This window comes from Scatophagus argus, chromosome 21, assembly GCF_020382885.2.
Source record: "Scatophagus argus isolate fScaArg1 chromosome 21, fScaArg1.pri, whole genome shotgun sequence".
Lineage (NCBI taxonomy): Eukaryota > Metazoa > Chordata > Actinopteri > Scatophagidae > Scatophagus > Scatophagus argus.
Genome location: NC_058513.1, coordinates 13,984,662 through 14,007,866, shown reverse-complemented (window position 1 = coordinate 14,007,866; position 23,205 = coordinate 13,984,662). Strand labels below are relative to the sequence as shown.

The 23,205-nt window shown below is 42.3% G+C and overlaps 1 protein-coding gene across 1 annotated transcript in view; it reads left to right on the top strand.

Annotated features, from left to right (window-relative positions):
• Nucleotides 1-205: 205 nt before the first annotated feature.
• LOC124052369 (disintegrin and metalloproteinase domain-containing protein 12-like) overlaps nucleotides 206-23,205 on the top strand; it is a 68,711-nt gene continuing 45,711 nt past the window's right edge. Inside the window, exons 1-3 of the mRNA XM_046376535.1 lie at nucleotides 206-768; nucleotides 10,582-10,703; nucleotides 12,367-12,440. Coding sequence (XP_046232491.1) covers nucleotides 663-768; nucleotides 10,582-10,703; nucleotides 12,367-12,440 — 302 coding nt within the window. The 5' untranslated portion in view covers nucleotides 206-662. The remainder of the gene's footprint in view (nucleotides 769-10,581; nucleotides 10,704-12,366; nucleotides 12,441-23,205) is intronic.

Genomic DNA, 23,205 nt, shown 5'->3' with positions numbered 1-23,205 from the left:
GAGCTTTCACCCTAATCTAAAGTTGTTTAACTGATGACAGGTCAAAGGGGAGAAAAAAACCAAAATAAAACAATTAAATACATTTGTTCTTCTGCACTTTGCAGGCCATGCGATGCGAGGTTTTACTTTGAAAGTTACAACCGGAACTTATCCTCTGTGTGTGTGTATTTGGTAATGCTGCGTGTTGTCTGATTGCGGCTGTAGGTGGCTTTAGGACCTCGCGGAGCGTTTCATTGAAGCACATGGTGCCCACTCATAAGACAACACTTCTCTTCAGTAATTGCCCTGCAACTGATGTCATTCCAGAGAGCCACAGACACATCGGCGGCCTGTGTGTTTGTCAATGTTTTCATCGCCAGCTCTTCATTTCCCCTCCCGTTTCTCACTTTTTGTTTTTGTTTCTTTTTTTTGCGCGATGCAGCTTTGGACTTGGACGCCTCTGAATGGGGAGAGCGCACGGAGTTGAATCAGCTGTCGCCGGGCTTTCCCTAAGGCACCGCTCGTGTATTTGATCATATTTCAGGAAGTCACTTTTATATTTCTTTCGGGGGGTGGGGGGGAGGTGGGGGAGTCTCGCACCTCAGCTGTTGGACTGTGATTGCATGATGGTTGCGCTGCAGTGAAACACTTGCTCAGTCCCGTCCACGCTTCAGCCGGGCATCATGAATCCCGGGAGCCGGACTCTGAAGTTTGTAATTTTGACAGCACTTCAGGCTTTGTCTGTCTCTGTATCGGTGTGTGACAGCGTGCTCTCCAGATCCCCTGAAGGTAACCCATGCGCCAAAAGTGCACTAATATATTATTTTCTTAATTGTTTTGTTTAATTTAAGAGAGTCACAGTCTTATCACCTTGAAACCTGAAGAAAAATCATTTTTATGCAAGTTATCCTGTCTGCATCTGTCATCGTGCATTTTGCCAGCTTTGTGTCTTTTCTGCTCTGTTTTATTCTATTCTGCTGTGCTTATTCTTTATTCATGTCTTCCCTTTGGCTGTTTTTGGGTACATCATGTTTTTTGAAAGCTTTTGTTAGTACACCAGTAACACATGTTTAAGGCAGAATGAAACATCTCATGTGTGAACACGCTTTCTAAATGAATGGATAGATCTGTGTGTGTGTGTGTGTGTGAACAGCAGAACATAACATTTCAGCTCAGTCCATCCAGTGTGTACCTCAGAGGAGAGGAGACGCTGTATAATTGATGATGCTGAAACTCTTTTTGGTAATCAGTGGGATCACTGGAGGCATCTGGCTGGCGCTTTAAGCATACTTTAGTTTTTTGAGCCACTTAAAACTTACTTCGGTTTTTTTTTTAATTATGGATGAATTCTTGGGTTATTTTAGCGGCAAACATAAAAGTCACATTGTTGGTTTGAACTTCAGAAGTCGAGCGGCTTTTTTAGAAACCCTCTGATCTGCACTGGGTTTATTATGTTTATGACACCCCAGCGACAAATGAAAAGTAACTGCTTGAAAGCTCAGGGGAAATGCTCAAATGTTATGTCAGAGTGTGTTTGCGTCTGTGCTTGTGTGTTTGTCTCACCCAGTGATTGCAACCCTTTGGGCTGGGGCTCATGACATCTCAGTCACTGGTGTTCATGCCCTGGGTGAGCTTTAACAAGGACGGTACACACAGTACCAGTGGTGTGTGGAGGAGCCTACAGAATACTTTTACATCTAAACACACCGCCAGTCACGACACTCACTGTGGAATCCGGGGAATTAATTACCAGCAAGGGCAAATCTGTAAAAGTGGGATTCAAAGCGTGAGGAAGTTGTTCATTTATTCATCAACAGTTCATCGTCATCACAAGTTGGCCTTGATGCTTCTCTTCCCATGGGTTCAGACCCGTCGAAAACCATCATCGACAGTTCATTCACAGTGTATGGCTGGGAAAGTCTGAGAGCTGATCTTGCACTGGCGAGATTTTTACTTGCTTATAGTTACAGGGTGGATAGAGAGAGGTGTGTGAACAATGCATGCAGTGGGGTTATGTTTAAAAGACAAAAGTAATCAAATGGTGTGAAATTCAGGCTGGTGTCTGACTTCACGCATCTCCTGGAAGCAGTGCTGGAGTCAGACTGTCTGTGTGGCAGGGGCAAAGAAAACGAAAAGGGCACCAGCTTCGTGCAATGGGGCGCTGTGATGCTTTTAAGGTGAAACTGTTACTGTTTTAGGATGTGACTCAAATGTTATAATAATAATAATAATACAACATCACTGCAACAAAAACATGCAGAGAGCTAATGCTATTTAACCATCTAGAGGCACACGGAGGCCAATTCATTTTCTAACATGCATGTTTTATCTCTCGGTCGATGTTCTAAAACCTAATCAGCAACAGTTTAATTGTTTAGGTCATTTAAACAAGTGCAAGTGCTAAATATTCACCGTTTCCATCCTCCCAAATGTGAGAATTTGCTGTTTTCCTGTTCACACCGAATGTGTGTTGAACTGTTGTCAATTTGAAGATGTTGCCTTGGGCTTTCAGAACTTTTGTGCGGAATTTCTCAACATTTTTTGGTCTTTTTATAGACGAAACAGCTGTTGGATTAATGAAAATGATTAGTTGCAGGCTTACTTCATGTTAAAGCAGAATGGGTGGGAATCATTAGTGCTCCCTTTTATGAGTCTCTACTCTGTCTCCAGACTGCACTTTTTGTCTTTGCGGTCAGGAATTCAGGGCTGCTCAGAATAGATGGAGAAGTTAAGATCCACCCAATGTCATGCTGGCATACATATTTCACGACACCTTGATTTCCTTGAGCTTTCTTGTCGGGTTTCCTCCCCTCGTCTGTCTGGTGCGTGTTTCTGTCCTAGCTGGGGATCATTTGTGAATGATTTCCTCTGATGGTTGACACACTTAGTGCAGACAGCAGTTCACTAGCCAGCTGTACTGCTTCAGCCAACATGACTCTCTGAACCTCGAGCGCTGCGTGCAGCTTGCGTGCTGCATGCTCAGACAAATGAAAGTTGAGATGAGAATGTATTTTTGGACTGTAGTAAAACATTCCTTTAGCAAACAGTGTCCTCCCCCAGAGAGACATTATCACTATGATGTGACCCATCTCAAGTCAGAGGCATTTAGTGTCTTTTCAGTATGAATGGATTCAGATCTTCCAGATGAGCTGCTCAGGGTAGTTAAAACCCAGGAGGCTGGTAAAAAGAGTTGGCCGATGTGTGCTTGTGCATTAAGACAGATTGATCAACCAGTTGCTGTTCCGCAGCGGGGATATTTATGTAGGAAGGGGAAAATAACTGGACTGTGCTCATGTGGCCTGACCCTACATGTGTTGCATTAATTTCTACGAAGCTGCTTTGGACTCATTTGACCCTGATACCCCCCCCCCCCAAACAAAAATTTAACACACAAGCTGAAATCTGATTCTGGCTCTGGACTTTCTCGTTGGACTTCCACACTCAGACAGGTCAAAGTTGAGCTCAGCACAGCTCTCCCAGAGTGTCTTCTCTCTTGTCTGGTCGAAGGGCCCAGTTGGCTCAGATATCTCTTGTCGGTGTCAAATCTTTCTGGGTTAGTTCACGTTCCACCACATCAGTATTTCACAAAAGTATCACTGACAGTTTATATGCCTGTTCTGGTCTGTTGTTTTGCAGGACTTTTAAGTGTCAGCACAGGACATAAATAAAGCTATTGTGCATGCCATTGCTAATGTCATTCCTGTCCTCACTGACATGACAAGTTAAATGTCTGCTGTGAAAAAGGTCAGTCAAAGTAAGGCTAGTTGATATGACTAACATGTTAGCAAAAGGTTGGCAATGTTCTAGCCAACATGTTTTCATTCCCAACTTGTCAAATAGGACAGCTTGGTCGGGGTCCTTCAATGTTTGACAATATACTTACCCATCTAGCATCAGTTTTGCATGCGCAGGACTCAGTGTCTGTGTATGTGCAATGTCTGCCTAGACTTTCAAAACAAAGCTTGCTGGGAAACATATCATGAGTTTTGGGCTGTTATTAATGTTGTGAAACAGTCCCAATTTGTTTATGAAACGTAAGTCAACTCTGGCGTTTAGTCTCTTAGCCATGTTGACACATCCAACCGCTCAACTTCCTCCCAGTTTGGAATTTCGGCTCCAATAGCTGATTCTCCATTCAGATATTTTCATTTTATTTATAACACTTTAATTATAGAAGTTCTGACAGGAATGATTAAAAAGTTCTTTATGTCTTGTTGGAATATACAGTCCTTTGCAGGGATGCAGTGATTTGTGATTTAATATGGGACATAGGCATAAAGCATGTGTCTGGGGGCTGTAGCCCCTTTCAACCTCCCACTTGTGACGCCTTTGGTTGCAGTCACTGTCCTCCACTGAGTTCTGAAATGCAAAGCTTTATGTCTTAGCTCCAGATAATCTACCATCCATCCTGGCATACACCATCTGCCTGGATTTCACCTCCCTATTCTGAAAAGACAGGGAAAACCCTACAATATGTTTCCTAATAGGCAGATGTGTTAACAGGAACAAGACAGATTGCCTCCTACCTGGGTGAGTTTCTGACAAATTGGCCTCCAAACAAAGTTCTGCTGCTTTCACTAAAAATCAGTGAAAGTTTCATGTAGAACCCTGATTAATCCCAGATTTCAGGTTTTCAAATACCAGGTGAAAGTAGCAATTCTTGATTTGTATTAAACCGATTTTGTCTGTCTGTCTTTTGTCTGGCCAGCAACCCAAAAACCTAAAACTATTGAATGAGATAAAGAAAAATCCTCCCATTGTCATAGTGTCCTTGAGAAAAAAAATCTCACGTTAATACATGTGCAAGAATCATTAAATCATATAAGAAGGAATCGATAAATCAATCCAAAAAAATGTAATGTTTCCTTTTTTTTTTTCTCTGTGAACTTATTGATTGATCAAGTAATTGTATCATCAGTCTTATAATCTGTTACCTGTGTGGCATTTGAAGACATCTGGGGTAATGATGACATGGTTGCACAACCATACTGCACAATAAGTTTAGGATTCATAACGATAAAGCAGCCCACCTTTTTTTTCTCTTTCTCCCTCTTTTTTCACACTTTGGATGTTCACCAGATATGTGCTTCCCACGACAGAGAGGAGTTCCAGTATGCTGTAAATGAAATCCATCATAGGAGCCATTTTAACAAGCTTTCACACAGCTCTGCTCCAGAAGCTTGCAGACTCTGACCTATGTTGCTAAGGCAGACAGGCTCCACGCCAGGCACCAAGCACAGCAGGGGGGGGGCTTAACGGTTTCACCCGCTGGGGGTGCGTAACGGCACGGCTGCTTGGACAATATTTACCTCCTGCTGAACCAATGGGACCATCTATTTCCTTTGGAGTAATTATGTGCTGACATTAGGCTAGTGTGACAGTAAATGAGTTCTGTATGTAAGGTGGGGGTAGAAATACATGCAGAGACAGGAAGACAAAAGAGCTCTTTACCAGAAGAGGGAGCCCAGTGTTAAACAGCTTATATGACCCTAAAAATGCTCTAAAAATATCATTCGACAATAAATCCAACCATTAACAATTCTCATTGCTGTGATTTTTTTTTTGACACACTGCTACCTTATTAGATTTGATTTAAGGAGACCTTCTTTCCAATTTGTGTGGATTCCTGTTACCATGATGTCACCTACAGGTTTCTGTGTTTCTTAGTGCAACCCCAGGGTGCTGACATAATGTTTCCCAAATGGGTCACATGTTTACTGTGGAGTGAAGCCAAGATTACCAGGCACTTGTCACCTTTGCTCCGTAATCCCCGTGAATCCTGCAGTGTGGCTCTTCTGATCATCACAAGCTCCCTGTTCCCAGGGGGGACGACCTCAAATTGCTTGTTTTGTGCAATCAACAGCAACAAGATATTCTTTTTACAATTAGATCTGAAAAAGCAACCAGTGCTCATATTTGGGCAGTGAATTTGTGCTAATTCTTTTCTCTAAGAACTGACCGAAAAATGTTGTGTCTAAATCACTGAAATGGAATATATTTGAGTTTTGGATTGTTCAAAATCATCCACAAGTGTTTTGAAGAGGTTCTTGGGCTCTTGGAACTTGAGATGAGCATTTTTCACTGTTTTTCGACATTTCATGGAGCAAGGGATTCTTTGAATTAATCAGAATCAGAATTGCGAGGACAGTCAATAATTAAAAATAAATGATGAGTCACAGGCCAAAAGAGGATGATGAAGGATAGAAAGAGATAAGGAGAGGCAGCAGAGTTCATTGCTTTTGTCTGCAAGGTCATTTATGAAAGAGTCCTCTTGATGAGTCTCCTTTTCGATATATCATTCATCATTCTATTCCCAATCACCATTCAGTTTGAATTAGTATAATTTGCCCGTTCTGATTGGGGATAAATTGAATTCGTGATATGGCTGTCAATCATCTATTATTAAAGGAACAATAGCCATAAGCATTAACCAAGTGTTCCTGATTGGGTTGATGTCAAAACAAACTTTTGGCTCAGAACTTTGCTGGATCATGTTCCCAGTCCAGTTGGTGCTCTGATTAAAGACATCCAACTAAATCCATTTAAAAATGGCTGTGGATTCATGTTTCTGATGCAGAAAAAGTGATCATTTTATTAGATTTGCTTTATCAAGAGCACAGTTCCATATGGAACCAGGCAAAGCTGCATGTCTTATTTTTTTATTACCTTTTTGTCTTTATTGTGTCACAGTCCTGCTTGAATCAGGCCAAATTACACTCACCACTCTGCTCTAATTAATTCCACATGCTTTTATTTCAGGTCCATTTCCTTCTAGATTTTTGTGCAACTAAACAGTGTCCACCACTTGTGTCAAACAATGCTGGAATCATCTCAAGTGTGTCTCCTACGCACTTGTTTTTGTGAGCGTTCAAGGGGTTTTGAACATCAGAGAGTCTCATTTGAGCTGCCAAAAGCGTTGTTTTTCATTTTCAATCTGACATACTTTCAAGATCGGAGAGCATTGCTGTCAAAGTGACTTTTGAGAGTGTCCTTGTGTGCTTTTCCTGCTCCAGCCATCAGACAAGAGTGACTGTGATTAGAAGAGCTCTTTATTGATGTGTGCTCGGATGTGTGGCCTGTATCCCATCTCTGTGAGGACCTGTGCACACGTGGAGGGCACGGCCTCGTCAAGTGCCCTGATGAAAAGCACAGCATACCATTTGTGTTGCAAAAGCAAAGTGTTATGAATACATTATTTGGAGTGACATATGGTGGATTGCGAGAAAGCAGGCTCTGGGGTTTAATAAAGCCGAATAACTGATGCATTGTTTTCATGTCACAGAGTGAATGAGGAAAGGGAAGTGACAGTAAGAGAGGGCGTCTTGAAATCTACAAAGAAGACCAGCAGCTCACAGGCTGTGGAGAATGTCAGGAGCACTGATAAAACCAGGGAATGATTCGCTGTGAAACACCATCAGAAAGTGTAAACTGCCCCAGTAAGTGTTGGTTTAGTTTCCCCGGTTGGACGACTATGTGCTAACCATCTTCGGTGTCTCTTGACTTGGGCGATATCGAATGTGTCTTATTTCCAAAAACGTTCTGTGAATGTGTCCCACGAAATCCTGAAGAAGGGATGTGAGACGTTAAAAACAGAGCAGACTGAGAACTGAGACAGCACACATATATAATGAGGTCTCCTTATCTTCATTTTTCTTGTGAATAACTTGATAATGTTGAGCTGCAAGGATGCAACCAAAGATATTCCTTTTTCAGTTTGATTCATTCTGGTGGATTTTAGGCCAGTTTAGTAAGAGGTTAAATTCTGCAATAGAGCAAACTCAGAAAAACAGTGCAGCAGAAATGTTTTTTCTTCTTCTTTCCCATCCAGTTTATCATCTGGCTGACAAGTCATCGTGTGACCCCACGGGAGATCCCGTTCCGCAGTTTGGAAACCTCTGACCGAGTTGTCTGAAAACTTTTCAATCAAACTGAGCCCAGTTCAGATGCCTGGACACCTTTTGACCTGCAAATCACTTAATCCATGCTTAGTGTGAATGAGCTACAACCAACCATTCATGTATTACAGCGTGTAAAACAGAAAAACAATGGCTGTACATAGGGTGTAGGTAATAGATTTCCTCTTAATAACACTCCTAGGGAAAGCCAAATTTATTGTTGTAGTCAGTCACAGATCATTCAGTCACCCACATGCGGACAAACACACCCGCACACACATTTCCACATACACAGACATACAATCCTCCAACCCAGGACTGACTTTATTGAGGTAATATAAATGGCACAAACTCTCCTTGTGTACACTGGAGCATAAAGGGAGCTGATCACGGCCAGAACTCTACTTTATTAAGACCTCTGTTTACACTCCCCTTTATTGAACATATAAATAAGGCTTTGGGTTCTGGTGCAACTTTTACTGTTCCCTTAATGCTTCTGGTGGCTCTTATAACATTCTACCCAACAAAAGCCACTTACACACTTTCACAGCCCAGCTTTACCAAAAGTTTCTCCCAAGCACGCGGAAAGAAAGACCCCGCAGACTGTTTCCACTAATATAATTCCATTTATAAGCGGGAATTAAACCTCATGGCACACCGCATTGACAAAATGGTTATTCACTTGCGGACTTTGAAGTCAGGGAACCCTATGCTGTGTGATTGTGACTCATCTCGTCTTCAAAGTTGATGTGGAGCGTGCCACGGAAAAGGCGATGGCCGTTCCATTCGTGTGTGTGTGTGTGTGTGTGTAAGCCTAATAAATCGGCTAACTGCGATGTGGACTTGACCTTTCTCTGTCAAAACTTCTCTCTGCGTTTTTTCCCCCCACATCTGTTGTGTTTATCCCTAAGTACTTTTCACCAAGGTTGTCATGTGTTCCCTTACTCAGCATACCCACCTCCCCCAGACGGTGTGGTTTTCTAGGACTAATGAGGGTAGGATGCTTCTCCCGCTGCTGTGAGTGTGTATGTGATGCCGTCCCGTCCTTGCCGGAGTCTGCTTCTCATCATCAGGCTGGAGCTGGATGAGGACTGCTGCGCTGGTCACCTCTGGCTCTTTGCTATCAGCTGGAGCGGCTCTGTGATGAACTCCAGAGTGGTGGTTTCCTCAGAGGAGAACCAGAACAAAGCTCAGCTGGGGAGCACTCTGCCTGACCTGCGTTATTAATGCTGGATAATAAGCAGACTCAGCAATTTAGCTGCGTGAGTCATGCGTAGAGACACAGAAGGGGTGTGAACCTCGAAGGAAGAGCCTTGAGTCTGCTGGTAATAATAATAATCCGTGGTGAGTGTGTCCCGTTGAGTGTGTTTTGTGTTTGTATATGTTTGAAATGTGATTCAAAATTAAAATGTTTAAAAGTTTCAAGACATGCATAAATTATTCTCAGACCACACGCAACAACTTCTCACAAATCCACTGACATCATCCTCAAACTGAATCTGTTTCCCTGTTGTTTGGAATCGCTCAATGGAGTGGAAGAAAACAAAGCAAAAAAATAAAAAACAACAACAAAAAAAAAACAAGCAAACATTTGATTTAGGATGTTTGCACTGGAACAAATGGTTCTGACAACCCCCACTGTTTTAGTAAGAGACCCAAAGCTTCGCCACTGTGGGGGGCTGATGACTGCAGGAACCCTGTTAGCATTGTCCTCCAGTGGTTCACCATTGTGTTCTGACTCTGTGCATTCATGATGTACTATTTAGAGCGACTGCACCTTCTCTCTCAGCTCTAAGTGGTAGGTTTGCTCAGCGTAGTGGCTGTTTTTCTGCCACTTCCTCTCCTATCAACACGTTTGGGAACGTCAGAATTGGATTTGGATGACGGATATATTCTTAAATGACTGGCAACACAGCAGAGCTCAGAGAATTGTAGCCATTCAGAGCCTCAGTTAACACGCTGTCAGAACAGAGAGAGGGGAGATAAAAGTACGTTGGGAACAATGCCCCAAAGCTAATTCTAATCCCTGCACTGCATCCTGGACACTAGCCCTGTGTTACGGGTTTATCACAGCAGCAGCAGCAGCAGCAGCAGTTCCTCTTTGCTCAAAACTCTCCATTCCTGAAGAACTGCAGAGATTTATGCAGCTTGAGTGACAAGAGGGGGTGGTCACGGTTTCGCTACAGGCTAGGGGTTCTCACTGCTTGATGTTTGAGAGTGCTGATTAGTGCTGTTGTGTTCATGTCTTTAATGGTAGAGGAGACAGGCTCCCCTCGACTGACAGTCTTTATAAAGGAGGCGAACATATGTTCAGAAAGGGCGCGGATGCATTGGCGATGCCATTTTGTCAGCGTAGATAATTGCCACTTATGAAAAACAAAACCATTCAGGGAGCATTATTTGTGTGCTGTGACATAGAAGTGGCATCAAATATAAACACTGTCATTTTGTTTAAGTGATGGTTTATATTTCGAGGCAGCTGCTCTGTCTGGTTGTATCCTGATGTTGTTAATGAACACCAAGCTTGGACAGCGGAGAGGAATTCATTGTCAGTGTTGTTTTCTTAGAAAATCAGCGTAGAAAATGTTCCCATGGTTTGTGTCCATGGTCTGGTCTTGCAGCTGCTGACAGAATTTGGAATAATGGGGGAAACAGTTTAAAGTTTTTTTCGTGCATTTTCACATGATATTTATATCTTGTCTTACAGAGAATCTTTTGAGCACGACTGTTCAACACAGATCAGCAGCAGAGCAGAAACACTATGGGACTACAGTACCTCTTCAGCTTGTTGGACAAGACTGGAAACCGATCAGCCAGCTGAGATCCCAGGTAAAGAATATAACACTTCCTTTTATACACTTTTGTTGTTCTTTTTGTTTTTGCTTTAAATGTCCGTTTGTTTATCCAACACTGTCCAGATGCCTTGACATTACTATGCTCGGTGTCATGATATTCTGGTCAGCTGTTCACCTTGGATCTGTTGTCATCAGGTCAAAATGTATTTCTGTGACAACTGCTGCAGCATTAACATAAGGTCAAAGTTTCTACTTATCCAAGAAATATCAAAATGAAGATGGGTAATCCAGGTGATAGCAAAAAGTATTTTAAAATGACAGTTTACTCCTAAAACTATTGCACAGACTTTCAAACCCAGATTAAATCTTTTTGAAATTTAAAGGTTAAAAGGTACAGATAGCGCTCATTGCCTCTTTGTGTACCATATCTGCGTTTAGAAAGGAAGAAAACACCACAGGTCCCACTGGAACAGTAATGAAATGTTTGAAATCTGGAATCCTTGGCTCTGCTTGGTGTTATAATCCCAGACTTTACAAAAACAAAACACATGGTTGCCAGGCAGACCTAAAAATGCAGCTTGTGATTGCAGGTTGTGTTATTGAGTCAATTCATTAGTGAATTAATTTGTTCTTGTTTAACCAAGCAGACAAGGTGCCACAAGGTTTCTCTGGGATGTTATTACCCGAAAAACAAAACAAAACCTCAGATCATATAGTGCTCACCAATGGGGGTGAAAATAAGTGCTAATTTGAATATATTACTCCCTTAATAACAAGCCCAAACATGCAGCGTCTATATTTGCTGTGAAGTTGTAAATGGCAGTTGTCATAAACACAATGCAGTGTGAGGGAGGTCAAAGCATGCATATAGAAAGCTGTCTGAGCAGAAAATAGCAGGAAGTTTAGTCCCGCATGGCTTGTGCTATGATACTGCCTAAAACCCTAAGTGTTCTGCTTCCATATCCTCTTATGATCCACTAGACATTCTTCTCCATGGGGGGTGATGGATGACTTAACCCAGAGCAGCGCTCCTTTCCACAGTTGACCCAGATTGAACTACATGTGTCAAATGTGTTTGTGTTGCTCTGTGATATGGAGAATATGGGGGATTTTTTTGTGTGTTTCTGTGTCTGCGTGAGAGGAGAGAGGTTATGTGTTGAGATGTGGATGATCGTGTGTGTGTCTGGGCTCATGCGTTCTTTGCGCAGCACGCCCGGCTGACAGGAATGATGTACGACTCGGTGCCACTTCATCTGACTCTAACAGAGACACATGTGTGCGTTGTAACTCAGGGGCGCGAAGACTTGTGGCTTTCTGCGGGATTAATGTCAAATGGAATAGAAACATAGAGCTAATCCTCTCAGCTCTTGTTCTAAAATACAAAGTCGCTTCATAAGGATTTCCGTCTTCTCTCATCAACTGAAAACAGTCGTGTCGCATGTTTTCTCAGAGCGCTGGGTGGCTCAGGCACTACCAAAGGCTCTGCAACTAGGGAGAACTATTTGCTGATTTTTATTTTATTGCCGCACAGAGCACCAGTTTAATTAATTTTGTTATATTTAAACCATGCTAACTAATGCTGCAACACTTCACCAACACCAACTGGAGCCATCTTTTCTTAATCAGAATGCTGTCTGCCTGACTCCAGACTCCAGAGCCAGTCTTACTCATCCCTTCTTCTGTCTTCCCCTCATCAGAGTCACCCTGCATCACTGAAGCTCCTGATTGAAGCGGAAGGTGAACAGCTGCTCTTGGCTCTGGAGAAAAACGAGTAAGTGTTTCCTCGATTCACACTAGGCCTTAGCTCGGAACTGAGTGCTTTTTGGACTACAAATGGGCGACATATGCACCGCCCAGGGGCTTCATCTGGGTCACATATAATAGCCAGAGAAGGGGGAAGGAGGAAGTATTTCTCTTTTGCTCTGCTGGTGCAGTCATGGCAGTGCTCTCTGCGCTTTGGTCCTCAAGTGCCCTGAAACAAAGACTTGAAAGAGAGAAATTCCTGAATACATCAAGCAGACGCAGATGAAAACCGACATCTTCCTTCTTGTTCTCCCTGTATCTTTTCATTTGATCTATTGGCATAACACAGGGGAGATGGGAGCTTTGTTTGAACGAGGCGCACACACTCCTCGCTCTTCACGTTAGGGTATTGTCAACACAGTGTCAGCCAAGGGACTGGGAAGGAGGGGAGACATCATTTGAAAGAGATCAGGATATTGAAATAGGTACAGTTTAAAGTAGCTCTGGATCTGTTTGGAAGAATATTTGTCATCTTTATATTTTTACACAAGGGCTGAATGAATGCGGCCTCCGTCTCAGACAAGCTCTGAGTCGAGCGTGTTGCTGAGAAGAATGGGATGTGATTGATGGAGCAATATGTTTTCCATCCTGCTCTGCTGCCACACTTGAGCAACCAGGAACAAGCAGAGCTGTCTGTGTGATAGGAAGAAAAAGGGAAAGGGGAGCGCAGACAGAGGTAGAGAGGGAGTGGAATGTTTTTTATGTCAGAGTCAGCCATGAATCTCACTTGTTTTCCAGACTTAATATATGTAAATTCCACCTGCAGACCGTGGGACAAAGCTTTCAACACCAGCGACCGCAATTTTATGCCTTACCTACTCTGAAAATATTTTGATGGGAAATCACATTCAGTCTTTCTGTCGAATAACATTCCCGCTTTGCACAGGTGGGGATTTTACAAAGCTGACTTGCAGATTGTCAAATTTTCACCAGCCCCATTTGTAGCAGGGAATTACATTCTCTTACAGTAAAAACATTTCATTTCGAAATCGGAGCTAAACTTTTCCCCTGTGATGGGCTGCAGTGGAAAAACAACCCGCATTCCCATCCATCTCCTGCACTATCCTCATACAGTGTGGCTGTCATCGTTGTCCCATAGCATTAAATGTAAAATCCACAGCTGAGCTCAAACCCAGGGCCAAGAGGAACAAACAGAGACCATGGAGAGGTGTAATCTAGAGCTTTCTAATAAGCTTGAGCATGATGGAAAGACTTTACTCAAACAAACCTCTGTGCATTCCAAATACCAATCTGTCAGAATTTACTCTCAACACTTGAAGCAAGTCTACAGAACCAGGTTTAATTACTGGCAAGGGTTGAATTTTCATCATCTCTGGGTTCCCACGCACTTCTGTGATCAGTCAAAATAAGACTTAAAAAAAAAAAAAAAAAAAATCACAGCAGAAGATACTTTGCGCTACGTGTGTTGGACGAGACGAATCACAAACGGGTCGTGGATTTGCAGAGGATGTGTGTTATTGACTGAGTTTGCTCTGCGGATCAGTGCACCAGAGCCAGAACTGAACCTGCTGTGCTGACACTAAGCGAGGGTTCTCATCTGAGTTTGCTGGCAGACTGGCTCTGTGCCGCTGATGAAATCCAGTTGTTCAAACACAGCCGGCATCAGTAGAGGAGGAATAAATGTGGTCCACAATGAAACGATTTGAATTAAAACCCCCAGATTTATTTCTGTTTTCTCTGGTCTTTGTTAATAAATATTGCTGGCAACAAAACATGAGCGAGGTGTGCCGCACAGCTGAATATGATCATTTCGGTTTCTACTGAGGGGTGAACATGCTCAGTGAGTGAACCCACATCACCCCTGATAAAGAGCATTTTTTTTAAAGGTTAGAGCTTTGACATTTGAACATCATATGGTTAACCTTCTTCTTGATCCCTGTTGTAACGCTGTTGGCCCAGTAGAGCCAACTTCATCTTCAAGAAGCTTTAGGGAGTGAAAGACTTCCTTAATGAACTGCATACTGAACAAAAAGTTTTATGTTGCACTGTGTGAGTCTTGACATGCATTCCGATGCATATCATATCAGATCTGATTTGCAAAATATCAGTCAGTTTTATTCATACTTTCTTACAGAGAATTCAGATATTCTCATTTTTCAAATCCATCTGACACCATCTGCATGCTGAGCTGTCACATACCATCAGTGCGTTTATGGTAAATCAGTGGATTTAACAGAGACAAAAACTCACAAAAGAAGCCATAATATACTGACTTTGTCCTGTATTATTTCTCCTTTTGATAGATTTATGTATACTAAGTGACAGTTTCTCATATTCATGGCATCCTCTCAGTGACAATGTAGAGCTCAGAAAAGAATAACAAGACTAACACTGTAACCGCTGCCTTGTCTTTTGGTGTCATAAAAGTATTTCCAAGAACATGTGCGCTGTTTTGGATGTCTGCTTGTAGTAAATCACAGTTCCTTACTCTGATGGTGAGCTGTGCAGTGTCAGTGTCACTGATGACATTTCGAAGGCCTGCAACACGGTGAAAAGTATTCTTGATAGTACAAAAGCTTGTGTTTGTGAGCCAATATGGGACATTTTTTCTGTGTCTGCTCCTTGGCATTAAAGACTGCGGAAGCCGAAGACGTAGGTGTCGGATACTCCTGCAACATCCCCGGACATGCTGTGAAAGCAGCCTCTTGTCTGGACGGAAAGGGCACAAGCTGCCTGCAGCAACATATCAACTGTGCAAACCGGCGCCTCCATATTATGGTTCAAAAGATGGCTGCCCGGAAGATTAATGTGGAAATTCTGCCATTTTCTGTGCCCATGTGTTGCTGTACCTCAAGAATATTGATGAGTTCTGGCCTGACATTGAGCTGCTTTAGATCAATGTTCAAGATTGTATTTTGTGTGCATAAAGAAAAGCGTCAGTAAATAGACTCACAAACACTTAACATGAAGGACATTCATTGTTATCATCATCATCAGTCATGGCCTCGTGGGAAATATTCAACAAATTACCCAGAAGAAAAGAGCATGTGATCCAGATAGAATTGGTTTTAGCTACAAGCATTTTTAGAAGCAATGTATTTTCGATTATTAGCTTCTCCGGTTCTCTCTGGGTAGTTGGGGAACATTTATGCAGCTACGCCAACATGTGTTGTCAAGATCTGATTCTAATGAAGTCAGTTCTAAATGCTGTATATGATCTGACCATATCATGAGAAGGAGGCATATGAATGGGGCTAAGTATTAAATTAGAATAATAGTATCAATAAAAAAGTTATTTGTTGCCTTTTTTCTACTAGATTTGTTACCCATCATGCGAATGAAAGCATTTAATTTGCATGTGTTGTTTGACGGGAGAACCTTTGATGCTTCTTGGTACTGGCTTATTTCATACTCCCAGCTCTTCATATAAAACTACCTGAATGAATCACAAATGGCTATTTAAACATCTTTCAGGCACGGTAAGTTCAGGTTTTCACCCATGACATTGATTAGCAGAGGGAGTAATGATGATACTATCAGCATGAAAATACTGATGATAAAGTGCAAGTCCAGCTGGTGAAAATTAAACTTAATGCAAAATCAGCATCCATGTGAATAGCAAATGTTTAACTAACCTCAATCGCCTTGATCAACAATTCCCTGAGAAAATGTTGTCACATTTAGCACAAAGATGAGGCTCATGAGACAAGCTAATCACAATCATTTGCAGTCAGTTTGACCCATGATGTCATCTCATCTTCTCAGACCAATCAGGCTGTCAGAAACTAAAGCTTTACATTGCGACTCAGCAACCCATTTGCTGCCATCGAGGAGGTCAGTGTGTGTGTGTGTCAGATAGGAAAGGCCTATAAATATATCCATCCATTTACCATTCCATATGAGTCTATTCATTCTTTTTACATAAGTGGAGGCATTCATGTATCTAGTTTCTTGCCTCTGCTGGGGGAAGAGAAACCCTGAAGCTTGTGCACATCTAGATCAGTGGGGACAGTTGTTGAGCTTTGACCACTGGGTATGGAACCTATTCGGGCCAGGCTGTTCTAGCAGGTCTTGCTGATTTGTGGCTTTGAATGTGAGGCCCTCAGGCATATCAAGTCCCAAGCTGAGTAGGCAGCATGTTCTCCATCCCTGTTTCCCTTTCTAATGGACTGCAGGATCACTGACAGGAGGCCTGGGGCTTGTCAGTTGGGTGGAGTATTTTCTTGGTTGCCTGCAGTTGGTGTTCCTCCCTGCTCATCATGTTGTTTGACCTTAAGCATACAGGATCTGGGGGATTGGCTATCCATCTTTTGGGGTCTTTTGTGCTGGAAAAAAAGGAAAAAACAGACTCAGTGGAGCACACACAGATGTGCATACACACACTTTAATCTGGCCTTTTCCCTGAACTGAGGGCGGGCAGAGGATATGTTTCCTGAGTGAAAGGCCTGGCTGCAAACTTCTCCTATCTCTGTGGTGTTTGGAAGAACAATAAAATTCAGCCTGGACAGGATCCAGAAACAATTTGTCCTAGTTTGCGTATTGGGTTTTAGGGATGTTATTTGACTCTATATCTCAGGCTGGACTGCTGCTGGCCAGTGACCTGTTGTGTCTCTCAAAGAAGAATGTCCTCGTGTCTCACCGAAAACATGGACAGGAAACAGTCTCTCTCGCGGGGAACTGAACAAACAGAGGGCGAAAGACGCAGCACAAATAACCACCCCTTTTCTGGAAAAAAGACATCTCTGTGATTTCCTATGTAGAGTTATTGTCCTCGGATACTGAGCCACACACAGATTGTTTAAGGAACGTCAAACCCGATGACACCCATGAGCATCAAATCCTTCCTCTTGTCATCAAGCCAGGAGTGAAACAAGGAGCGTATCAAATCCTCCCCCAAGTCATTAAGTCAGAAATAATACAAGATGAAAACACCGTCTTGTCTTGACTTTACCCTTCTTCCTTCAGGGTGGATTTTTGTATTTAATGACACGATGCTTGACCAGTCTGTTTGTTAATTAGTATTTCATTGGAGCACACATGACTGGCTCACCCTTGTTCCTGCCTCAAGACCGTTTTGAAATGTTTTTGTTTCTTCTGTTACAAGAGAAATGTTAGCATATGACAAACATCCATCCATCCTGGAGGGATCCAAAGGAATTCTGAGTCCATCCCGGCATCTCCACCCAATTGGATGTTCCCAGAAACCCATCCAAAGGAAGGATCTAGAGTTTTTTAAGCAAGCCAACAATAAAAAGTTAAAAGTTTAAGTGCTAAAACATTCTATCTATTTATGAGTTGTGAATGAGCTTCCTCCTCTTACGATGCTATGAAATACTTTGTTCCTTTCAGTTACTTACTAGCCCGGCTGCTGTGTTATTTATCTTTCTTCTCTTTTGGTGCCCAAAGAGCCCAAAAAATTTGAAAAACTCAACAGCAATGTGTCTTTACAGAAATCATGTCCAGTTAATATTGTAAGCACTTTCATGTAGGAACTATTTTCTTTCTAGTGAGCTATACTGAGCGCCAAAAGAAAAGGAAGGCAACACACACACACACACACACACACACACAACATTTTGTAAAATGTAAAAGCAGCAAAGCTTCTTTCCAAGAGGATGCACTGAGGTTAACTCAAGCCTTCGTACCTCACTTGTTACTCTTGCAGCTCTGAGGCCGTGATATACTGTGATTCATTAGTTTCAAAGACAAGCCATGGAAATGGGCCCGTCTCTGTCCAGAGCCTGTGCCTTTTAACTGTTTCCTATAAAAGGGAATTTTTTTGGAGGGATCTTCCCTCTTTTGAATTACCTTCTCAGAAGCTCCAATTATTTTCAAGCTTAGAGCAGTAATTAATAAGGTGGATTCACTACTCCATGTTCATGATTAATTAGGAGGCTGCCAGTAACACTGGAGAGCTCTCAGAACAGCTTGCTTCTCATGTCAGGACGGAGATGAGCAAGATGCACAGTGTTCTTTAAGGTTCTGTGTTCTGTGTGTCTGTTTAAATGCATTTTTTAAACCCGCTTCCTCTTCAGCAGATTCTGAAAACGGTAGCAGTGCATAATACATAATACATCATTTGCACAGTGGGGGTCAGACATACAAGTGAAGTCACATTAAGCAACGTCCATGTTTAAATGGATGAGAAGTACAAAACTGAATAATATGAAGACTGAATCGAGGTTGCTGCGTTTGTTTTAAACATTTTAGGGTGAGGGTAGTGGCTGATAAGACCAATCAGGAGGCAAAGGTGGGGGTCTGTGTCATTGTTTCCAAAAGTCTTTGTTTCTGCTGATTCAAACTAAAATGCAACCCCTGAAGTTTTCAACCTGAAATGGGGTCAGCAGTTTTTCCAAATGTCTCCATTTTAGCGGCTCTGAAATGCTGCAGTAGTGTGGGCGCAAGGCGCAAGTGTAGCAAAACCCATGCTTTTTAATGCTTTTTAAAATGAAAATGTACTAGTGTGGATGTAGCCTTGGACCCAATAGCTTGTTAAAGAGACCTTTTGTGCAGTGATAGGGGTCTCCCCCTTTGCAGTCTGAACCTTTTTCCAGATGGACCGCAGGGGTCTCAGGACTCCAGCTGGTAGATCTATTCCTCAGCCTCCCTCTCTCCACCACAAAGCACTCGGCCAACTGAAACCTACTGTCAACAGCAGTTTCCCTCAAGGGGACGAACCATCACTCACTACTTACCTTTACCAAAGAACTTAGGGAGTGTCCTGTAGATAAAGATGCCCTCTTTTTTGCAATAGAGGTTGTTACTGAGGCTGGGTTTTGCAGTCATCTGCACATTCATTTGAAATGAAAACGTTATAGTTTAAAACGCTGGCATACATTTCATGATTTTCTGTTTGATCATGCTTTCAATTTAGGCAACTGGGATTTTGCTTGCTCTTGGCTACCCTGGAAGATAACTGATGAGAGGGCGGGAGTGGGATTTGTTTCTGCATCTGGGATCCAAACTCCCCTCTTTAACCATTAGGCTGCGAACAACCTGTCCAAGTCCTCCTGAGATTTAATGGTCAGGTTTGTAAAAATAAGTGGACTGTCTTTGTGTTGCAGCAGAAGAAGACAGCCAACAGAGAGACAACCAGACAGCCCTCACCCTGTTGTATGTCATCTTTTGTATGAGACACAGCCCTTTCTTGCATTATTAAGAAACCCAGTATGCAAGATTTTGGTGTTAAATAATGATTCAAAGGCTGAATAGTAACCCATTTCATTTTACCTGTAAATGCCAGTCTGTCAGTGTAAGAACAGGCACCCATGCATCTTTCAAGATAAGATTGCATTAAAAGTTATGAACAGAGGGGATTTTAGAGGCAGACTAGGAAATGTGTTTCATTTTCAAACCTTTATGTGACTTCTTTCAGACATTTAATAAAGCATAGTGCAAGGTTTTATCCGCAAGAACATTTATTGCCAGACTTTTCAACACATTCCAGACAGCTGATAAAATGAAAGCACATATACTTAATATTCTTCTTATGCATGTGTTCCAAAAAATGATTATCTTTAGATATTAGCATGACCTCATGTTTTATCCATGTCTACCCTCAACTCTACTATGGCTCTATGAGACATGAAAAATACTGGATTTTCCCTCGCACACTTACAGATTTTATCTTTTTAAATCATAAAATTTTCATACTACAAACTCATGAGGAAAAAAATAACCTTTTGCTAGCGTGCTTCCTTATTATCACTTGTGAATTTCCCTTGGAGATGAATGAAATATCTATGTATCGATCTTGTTTGTTAACATTAAGATTTTGAAATTAAAACCACAAATCAGCAAACTGCTGTAATTTGAGCGTGCAGTGGGTTTTATTCCTGTTGTATGTGGCAACAATAACCAAACTTGGAGACAGGAAACCTGTAACCTTCCTGTCTTTCTGTTTGCCAAAACGCCTGCAATAATGTCATAGCTGTTGTGGGGGGCAATAAGCAAAATAAAATAACTGTGCCTCCGGGGGCTTGTGTATTGCTGAAATGCAGCTATGAAAGTAGAGCAACTCTTTATATAATTGACTTGAATGCCTGTAAGGAATAACAGTCACTCAGTAAACAGTAGCAACAGTGCAAGACCAAATCACTTGAATATGAATTGCCACAGAATGTGGCAGAAGAAAGTCCGTGCAGAAGTTAGTTTTGATTTTTCTTTCCATCAGATTTTCTGTCTTTCTGTCTTTTTCACTGGCTCATGATCTCCCCCTTTCACCTATTTAAGCAAATGTTCTTCATCAATTCGGGGGAAATCTCATTTTCTCAAGGCTCTGAGGGTGCCAAAGGGAATAAACAAAAGCAGCCAAAGTTTTTGACCTCCGTGGCTGTTGACCATAAAGATAATCAGTCCAGGCTCACAGCTCTGGCTTCCATCCTCCCTCTGACAGACAGACAAATACATTTGCTGGAGTTACAGTGTGAGTTAATGTTAGCCGGGAGGGAATGCTCGCTCTACTTGTCCTCCATCCTGTTCTCTCCGTTCTCACAGTCCACTGACCTTCCAATGACCAGCACTCCCAGAGTGTGGGGTCACTGACTGAGCGAAGAAGCCACGCGTGGTCATCAGTCAGACGGTCAGATTTGGACTGAAGGAAGTCTGTCTTTTTCAGCTGATCTAGGAGGTTTTTCCCCTTCTGTTGCCCTACACATGCTCACGCAGAGCAGTGTCCTTGTGAAAAATGAATGCTGGATGGAAAGCAAAAACAGCATCCACTCCAGTTGACTGTTTTTTTTTCCAGCACAGCAAAAAAAAAAAAGAAAAAAAAAAAAAAGCTCCAGCAGCAGTTTTCCCCTCCTGCCCTAAAAGGTAGCATCTCTGTTGATGAACTGCTCCATTTTTTCCCTTTTGTGTTTCTGTTTTTGACTCATTTAAAACTTCAAATCTCTTCCATGGGAACCCTGTGTAGGAGTTAGAGTTCAGATGCCTCTTTCATCACTAAATTCAGCTTAGTGATAAAAGGAAATGGTGCAGAGAAAGTCAGGGACCTGGAGCTCGGAGTCTTCCTCCATCTTCGCGTCATGCAGAAAGCAGATGCTTTTGGTATCCCAACCCACTCATCATTAAGGTTGTGCTTCTGAGGCCCCAAGGTGATGAGAGATGGACACCCAGGGAGCAGGCAGGCAGGGCAAGGATATTTGATGGCTGCATTGGAGAAGTTTTTGCTTTGTCAGATGAAGTGTGAAGGCAACCCTCCTCCTCTGCTTACCCAGCCTTCATGTCTCTCCCTCCTTATTTTCTTGCCGTCAGCAACTTCTAACAACTCCCTGTTGGGGTACGGGACATGGCAGGGTCTCCTTTGATTGTCTCTCCCCCCATACTCCTCCTCACTCAATCTCACCTAATCCCTCCAGCACTGGGGACAGCAGTGAGCTGCCAACAACAATAGGAGCTGCCAGGGTTTGAAAAAGAGGCTGTGGACTGCTTTGGGGTGCAGGGACCCCATGGAATAGTGGGTCCGAGTACATGAAACAGTTGCCTTAAAATCATCAACAGAGTTTTCAAGCGGAGGGGACTCGGGCAGGTTGTAAATTCACGGAGGGTTAAGCAGGAAACTGTTTGTTGACACATGGGCTGAGAGAAAAGCTATAGGCTGTCCTTCTTGATAAACAACGAGACATATATTTAGTTGGCACGAGTAGATCCAGTCGTCTAATGCATAATAGCATGTGGGGGTTTAAGCAATGTCAAAGAAACAATCCCACTCATAAAATCACAAATACATTTTACATTTACACTTAAGTTTTTGATATAACAAAACAAGAGATATAACATGTTAATTAATGATCTTTAGAGGTACTGGTAGGCTGATTTTGGTGTCTTAAGGACAGAGCTAGGCCAGCAGTTTCTTTGTTTTCCTCTTAAGCTAAGCGAAGCTTACCAGATGCTTGATCCAGTATTGTACATACAGATGTGAGAGCAGTACCAGTCTTCTTCTTCAATCTCCCAAAGATTCTGAATAAGCATATTATATAGTTAATCGAATGATTAAAATATGAAAAATGCTCATAATTAATAATTACAAGCTTTTCATTTTTGTGTCAGGCCAAACTGTTATAAAGGGGTTTGGGGAGTGTGGACCTCAGAATTTCCACAGTCCTTCACAGGGTCCTGGTCTCCCAATTGATTTTGTTCAGAATGCTAATCAAATTTAATAAACAGACACTCTGCATGGTGATGTAAATCAATCACGAGCACCTTTTCTTTATGCACGATGGGCCACCGATGCCGTAAAAATAGGCATGTCCCAGCTTTATGCTCCATCTCTATGCTCTCTGATGTATGATGCGATGTTCACAAACAATCTCTTCGAGAAAACCAATAATGTTCCACTTGCTGGGTGCATCGGCTGAACAGCAGGAGCTATATTCCTTACAGGGATCACTGGACCACAGATGATCGATGAGCTTGTAGTGCTTTATTGGGAAATCAATCACCAAGTTTAGAAACAGGGAGAAATGATGTTGAGGTATGATTTAAAGAATCCTGACATAACAAAATCTTTTGTCAGCATTCACGGCGGAAATCATTGGTGAAAGCTGGTTATGAATGCTTGGGGGTTGTATTGTACTGCCTAATACATTGGACATTTTATTTTCTTAGTATAGACCACACCTGTAGCAAATGCAAAAAGATTCTGACCTTGCACTTTATGCTAAAGTTCATTTCTCTATAAATAATTTGACTGTGTTTTTCTGTCTCCTCCAACTCTAATCCCGTAGCCTTCTTCTCCTTAAAGAGCACAGGTTCAGGAGGCATAACCCTCC